Genomic DNA, 7,178 nt, shown 5'->3' on the forward strand with positions numbered 1-7,178 from the left:
ATTCATACTGGAGAGAAGCCTTATAAATGTAATGAATGTGGGAAAGCCTATACTCGAAACTCAACCCTTTTCACTCACCAGAGGATTCATACTGGAGAGAAGCCTTATAAATGTGAAGAATGTGGTAAATCCTTCAATGAGAGCTCTACTCTTACTGTACATCAGATGATTCATACTGGGGAGAAACCTTATACATGTAATGAATGTGGGCTATCCTTCACTAAAAACTCATTCCTTGTCAGGCACAAGAGAATTCATACTGGAGAGAAGCCTTATAAATGTGAGGAGTGTGGGAAAGCCTTCACTGAGATGTCAAAACTTAAAATGCACCAGAAGATTCATAGTGGAGAGAAACCTTATAAGTGTAATAAATGTGGGAAAGGCTTCACTGAGAACTCACGCCTTTTGAAACACCAGAGGATTCATACTGGAGAGAAGCCTTATAAATGTAATGAGTGTGGGAAAGCCTTCAGTCAGAGCTCAATGCTTATTAGGCATATGATAACTCATACTGGAGAGAAGCCTTACAAATGTAGTGAATGTGGGAAATCTTTCACTCAAAAGTCAAGCCTTTTCATCCACCAGAGAATTCATACTGGAGAGAATCCTTATAAGTGTAAGGAATGTGGGAAAGCCTTCCGTAGAACCTCAGCACTTAATAAACACCAGAGAATTCATACTGAAGACAAGCTTTATAAATGTAATGAGGAAACCAAGATGGCAGAAGAGAGGCAGCCATCCAAACGGAACTCTCCCAACATTCCCCTCAAAAAACCTTTAAAATAACAACTCAAATCAAATTTTGAAGCAGCAGAGCCAACAAAAGGTCAGAGTGAGAAGTTTTTTCCAGCCTGAGACAATTTAGGAGGTCAGCTCTTTTTTCCAAGGTGGTATGATAAGGGAGAGGTGTGGTCACTGCTTTCTTGAGCTGTGCTCTGCTCTTTACCCAGGAAGGGCCCTAATCCCCCACAGTTGCAATTACTACTGCTCCTCTTGGCCCTAGAACTATGACCCTGTTCCCTGCTGTCCTGCAGCCACAAGGGCTAGTGCTCCTTGTAGATTCTTATTACTGCCCTCCCCCAACTAGCTCTGAAAATAGCAGCAGGAAGAAGGCTGAAGCTTGGACTCACCTCTGGGGGAGCAGAGTCCAACTTGAATGTAAAGTTCATAGTCAAGATGTAGGCTGGAAAAGCGAGGAAACAACAGAAAAAATACTTGACCATGAGAAGCTACTACAGTGGCAAGGAAGATCAAGACACAAACTCAGAAGAAGACAACAGTTTGGAAATAGCTACAATCAAAGCCTCAAAGAAAAATACTAATTGGACCCAAACCCAACAACAGTTCATAGAAGAGATAAAGAAAAAAGAGTGGTAGAGGAAAAAGAAATGAAAGTGATGAGAAAAAAATTATGGAAAGAGAAATAGCAGCTTGATAAAAGAGGCACCAAAAATACCAAAGAAAATATCACCTTAAGAAACAGAATTGGCCTAATGGCAGAAGGATACAAAAATTCACTGAAGAAAAGAGCTTTTTAAAAAGCAGAATAGGCCACATGGAAAAGGAGGGACAAAAATTCACTGAAGAAAATAATTCTTTAAAAAAATTGGTCAAATGGAAAAAAAGGTACAAAAGTTCGCTGAAGAAATAATTTCTTAAAAATAAGAATTGGGCAAATGTAAGCTAATAACCCCACAATACATCAAGAAACATTAAAATAAAGTCAAAAGAATGAAAAAAGTGAATACAATGTGAAATATCAGAAAAATTACTGACCTACTAAATAGATTGATGAGAGATAATTTAAAAATTATTGGACTACCTGAAAGCCATGATAAAAAAAAAAAGAACCTAGGGGCAACTAGGTGACACAGTGAACAGAGCACCGGCCCAGGATTCAGGAGGACCTGAGTTCAAATCCAGCCTCAGACACATAACACTTACTAGCTGTGTGACCCTGGGCAAGTCACTTAACCCCATTGCCTAGGCAAAAAAAAAAAAAAGAGAGAACCTAGACATTCTATTTCAAGAAGTTATACAGGAAAATTGCCCCAATATCTTAGTTGCAGAGGCTAAAATAGAAATGGAAAGAATCCACTGATCACCTCCTGAAAGAGGTCCCAAAATGAAAACTCTTAGGGTATCATAGTCAAATTCCAGAACCCCCACATCAAAGAGAAAATATTGTAGGCACCCAGAAAGAAACAATTCAAGCATGATGGAGTCATAGTCAGGATCACAGAAGATTTAGTAGCTTCCACATTAAAGGAACAGAGAACTTGGAATATGATATTCCAGGGGGCAAAGAAGCTAGGATTATAACCAAGAATCACCTACCTAACAAAAATGAGTATAATCCTTTTGGGGGGAAATGGATATTTAATGAAATAGAGGACTTTTAAGCATTCCTAATGAAAAGTCCAGAACTCAATAGAAAATTTGAGATTCAAACACAAGACTCAAGGAAAACACAAAAAGGTAAACATGAATGAGAAATCATAAGAAACTCAATAGTTCAACTGTTTATATTCCCATAAGGGAAAAAGATATAGGTAATTCCTAAGAACTTTATTATTATTATGGCAGTTAGAAACAGTCTACCTAGACAGAGGGCATGAATGTGAGGCAATTGTGTTGGGAAGATCTAAAAAAAATTGAAGGGGTGAGAAAGAGGGATGCCCTGGGAGAAAGGGAAGAGAGAAGTAAAATGGGGAAAATTATTTCATGTAATAGAGACATGCAAGGAAGAGCTTTTACAGTGGAGGGGAAAATGGCTGGGGTAGGCAATGCTTGAACATCACTCTCATCAGAATCAGTTCAAAGAGGGAAACACACACACACACTCAATTGGATATTTAAACCTATCTTACCCAATAGGGAAATAGGAAGGGAAGAGGGTAAAAAGGGGGGGGGCAATAAAAAGGAGGGCAGATTAAGGGAGGCAGCAGGCAGAACAAAAAAGGATGAGGAGTAACAGGATAAAAAGAGAGAGAAGAATAAACAGAAGTAAATAGGATGGAGAGAAATACATAGTAATCCTAAATGTAAATGTGAATGGGATGAGCTCACCTATAAATCAGAAGCAAATAGCAAAATGGATTAGAAACCAGAATCCAACAATATATTGTTTGCAAAAGATACACTTGAAACATAAAGATGCACCCAGAGTTAAAATTAGGAGATGGAGCAGAATCCATTATTCTTACAGTCAAAGTAAAAAAAGGCAGGGGTAGTAATCATGATCTCAGAACAAGCAAAAGCAAAAATAGATCTAATTAAAAGAGATAATCAGGGAAACTACATTTTGCCAAAAGGTACCATAGACAATGAAATAATACATTTTTTTCCAACAAGTTTCTCTGATAAAGGCCTTTCCCCTCAAATATATAGGGAACTGAGTCTAATTTATAAAAAAAATAAGAGCCATTCCCCAATTGATAAATGGTCAAAGGATATGAAAAGGCAATTTTCAGAAGAAATTAAAGCTATTTGTAGTCATATGAAAAAAATGCTCTAAATCACTACTGATTAGAGAAATGCAAATTAAAATAACTCTGAGGTACCACTTCACACCTATTAGAAATGACAAATGCTGGAAGGGATGAGAGAAAATAGTTATACTAATGATTTGTTGGTGGAATTGTGAACTGGTCCAACCATTCTAGAGAATGATTTGGAACTATGTCTAAAGGGCTAATAAGACTGTGTTTAGCCTTTGACCCAACAATACCACTACTAGGTTTGTAATCCAAAAAGATAAAAGGAAAAGGACCTGTATGTACAAAAAAAAATTTATGGTAGTTCTTTTTGTGGTGGCAAAGAACTGGAAATTGAGGAGATGCCCATTAATTGGGGAATGGCTGAACAAGTTGTGACATGTGATTGTGATGGAGTACTATTGTGCTATAAGAAAGACTTACATGAACTGATACAAAGTGAAGTGAGCAGAACCAGGAGAACATTTTACACAGAAACAGCACTATTGTAACAATGATCAACTGTGAAAGACTTAGCCACTCTGATCAATACTGTGATCCAAGAAAATTCTAAAGGACTCTTGCTGAAAAATGCTATCTGCCTCCAGAGAAAGAACTGATGATTTCTGAGTGCAAACTGTAGTTTTCTCACTTTATTTTTCTTGCATTTTTTTTTGTTCAATATGGCTAATTTAGAAATATGTTTTGCATGATTTCACATGTGTAATTGATACCATATCACTTGCCTTTTCAATGGGGAGGGGAAACAGTAGGGAGGGAGAGAATATGGAACTTAAAATTAAAAGATAAAGACAAAAATAATAAATTTAAAAATAAACACAAAATAAATGTAATGAATGTGGAATAGTCTTTAGTCTCAAAGTTAACATGGTTTGACATCAGAAGACACATCGTAGAGTGATGTCTTATAAAATCATGAATAAGGAATAGCTTTTATAAGAAAGATACTACTGATTTTACACAAGGAGAAATATGATGGAGAGAATGTAGGAATGTATAAGATATGGGTAGTAATTTACTCAACATTTATGCCTTATTTTACACCAGAAGATTCACACCGAGTATCTAGGGCTGTCCTCAGTATATAAGTTATAAGAGAAGATAGTCCCATTAGAGGTGTCCCAACATTTTATTTGGGAGATGCTTTGACCCTTTGATGGTCTAATGACAAACATTTGGTAATCATTTGCTGAGAACACTGTACAAGGCATTCTTGGTCAAGGATGCCTTAAATGGCCCATTAGTGTTGTTGTATGGTTGTGAAATTTAGAACGCTAAAGTTTCCAAAAAATTAAAATTACAAAAATATTTGTCATAGCTCTTTTTGTGGTGGCAAAAAAGTAGAAATTGAGGGGATGTCCATCAATCAGGAAATGGCTGAACAGGTTGTGCTATATAATTATTATGGAATATTATTGTGCTATAAGATATGATAAAGTAGTTTATTTCAGAAAAAATATGGGAAGACTTATATGAATTGATGTAAAGTGAAGTAAGCATAACCAGAATAGTGTATACAATAACAATATTGTAACAATAATCAACTCTGAAAGACTTTACTACTCTAATCAATACAATGATTCACATCAATTTTAAAAGATTCATTATGAAAAAGCTAACCATTTCCAGAGAGAGAGAACTGATGAACTCTTGAGTACAGATTGAAGCATATTTTTCCACTTTATTTTTCTTGCTTTTTATATTTGGCAATGCTGATAATATAAGTATATGTTTTGCATGATTACACATATATAATGGATATCATATTACCTTCTCAATGAATGAGGGAGCATTTTGAATAAAACAGAGAATTTGGAACTGAAAATAAAAAAAATTTTAAAAATTAATATTCAGAAGACCAAGGAGAGGCATATGTTATATAAGAACAGGTAAATATGAAATCACAAAACATAGATGAACTTTTATGGAGAGATGATTACATGAATCCTTTCAGAAATCTATTATCATCACACATCCTAGAGGGAATTTAATTACACAGAGGGGCTGAAAGAAATGCTATTTTATGTTTTCCTGAAATATTTCCTTAAGTGAAGAATGGAAAGGGAGCATAAGAGGAGCACACTGGTTGGGGGAAGGTGGTGAAGGGAAAGGAAGAATGGTGAAAATTAATCACAGATTCTGGTGTGCAAATAGATTCCTCAAAAAATATATAAAGGGGTTCATAGGGAGTGGTATAGCAGGTGATATTTTAAACTCTCTGTGTTCTGAACTGGGCAAAGCAGAAAATGACACACACACACAGTTGGGTACAGAAATCCATTTTGCTCAATTAGGAAACTGTCAGAAAAGGAAAAGAGGGAACTACAAGAGAGGGCAAGTAAAGGAAGAGATTAGTTAGAAATAAGATAAGTTCTCAGAGAAAGAGCAGGAAACAGGGAAGAAGAGTATAAGAGAATAGGTTTGGGGGGATGCACAACCACCTTAACTGTGAACATAAATGGGATGAAGTCACCTATCAAATGGAAAAGGGTAACAGATTGGATTAAAAACCAGAATCCAACAATATGTTATTTACAAGAAATGCACTTAAAACAGAAAGATGCACAGGGTAAAATGACTTTATAATCTCAGAAAAAGTAGTAAAAATTAATTAGAAGAGATAAACAGGGAAACTACAATTTACTAAGAGGTATCATGGACAATGAATTAATATCAATACCAAACATAAGCCCCAAATATCACTGCATTCAAATTCTTTTAAAAAATTAATCATAGGGAGAAATATAGAGTAAAAGTATAATAGTGGAGATCTCAATTTACTCTTCTCAGACATATACAAACAAAAAGTAAAAGGAAAGAAAAAAGAAATGAAGGACCATCCCTCCTAAGTGCAAGACCTTAGAATAGTTTTATGTGGCAGACCTTTGGAGTTATCAAATGTCAATAGAAACTTTTCTCAGCTTTGCATAGTACCTTAACAAAACAAAAAAAAGATCATGTATTAAGGCACAAAGATGCTGCAAATAGATATAGAAAAGCAGAAATATTAAATAATCTTTATGGACCATAATGCAATAAAAATAATATTTAATTAATCAAACTAATTCCAGTTAGTTAGATAAAAGGAGACTTTGTCTGTGCTTTGTTATGGAGTAAAATGAGAGGAATTGGGGAGGAGAGTCTGGAGGATGGGATGGGTCATCTCTGTTACCCTGGGCAAGTAATACCACTTCTGGACTTCTGTTTCTGCAACCATAAAAAAAGTAGTTTAGACAAATATGACTTTGAAGGTCCCTTCTAGCTTAATAAATCTGTGACCCTTCCAGTTAAGAGAGAAAGAAACCATTCATCCAACTATCCCCTTTGGCACATCTACCCCTGGTGCTGCAGAAAGAAAATGAGACATTTACAAGCCACCTAGTCCAGTTGCCTCATCTTATAAATGGGGGGAAATTGACCTAAAGGAAACACAAGAATTGCCCAAGGTTAAGCAGCTACCACCTCTTGTCAATACCTGACTAGGATTATAGAAGTAAAGCTGGGAGGGAACTTAGAGGCCACCCCTGGAGATGTGTAGGACCCAGGAATCAGGGAGATTGGTTTTGAATTTTTCCTCTAATCTTTGTTAGCTGTGTGACTCCCTTCATCCCTCTGTGTTTCAGTTTTCTTATCTCTAAAATGGAGTCAATAATATCTATGGTATTTATCACAGAAGAATAT

At 35.8% G+C, this 7,178-nt stretch overlaps 1 protein-coding gene across 1 annotated transcript in view; it reads left to right on the forward strand.

The window, feature by feature from the left end:
* LOC114030978 (zinc finger protein 2 homolog) overlaps window positions 1-808 on the forward strand; it is a 252,552-nt gene extending 251,744 nt beyond the window's left edge. The window contains exon 7 of the mRNA XM_027845949.1: window positions 1-808. This exon is cut by the window's left edge and continues 917 nt beyond it. Coding sequence (XP_027701750.1) covers window positions 1-786 — 786 coding nt within the window. The 3' untranslated portion in view covers window positions 787-808.
* Window positions 809-7,178: the final 6,370 nt, after the last annotated feature.

This window comes from Vombatus ursinus, unplaced genomic scaffold, assembly GCF_900497805.2.
Source record: "Vombatus ursinus unplaced genomic scaffold, bare-nosed wombat genome assembly UNPS02015030.1, whole genome shotgun sequence".
In the NCBI taxonomy this organism is placed as follows: domain Eukaryota; kingdom Metazoa; phylum Chordata; class Mammalia; order Diprotodontia; family Vombatidae; genus Vombatus; species Vombatus ursinus.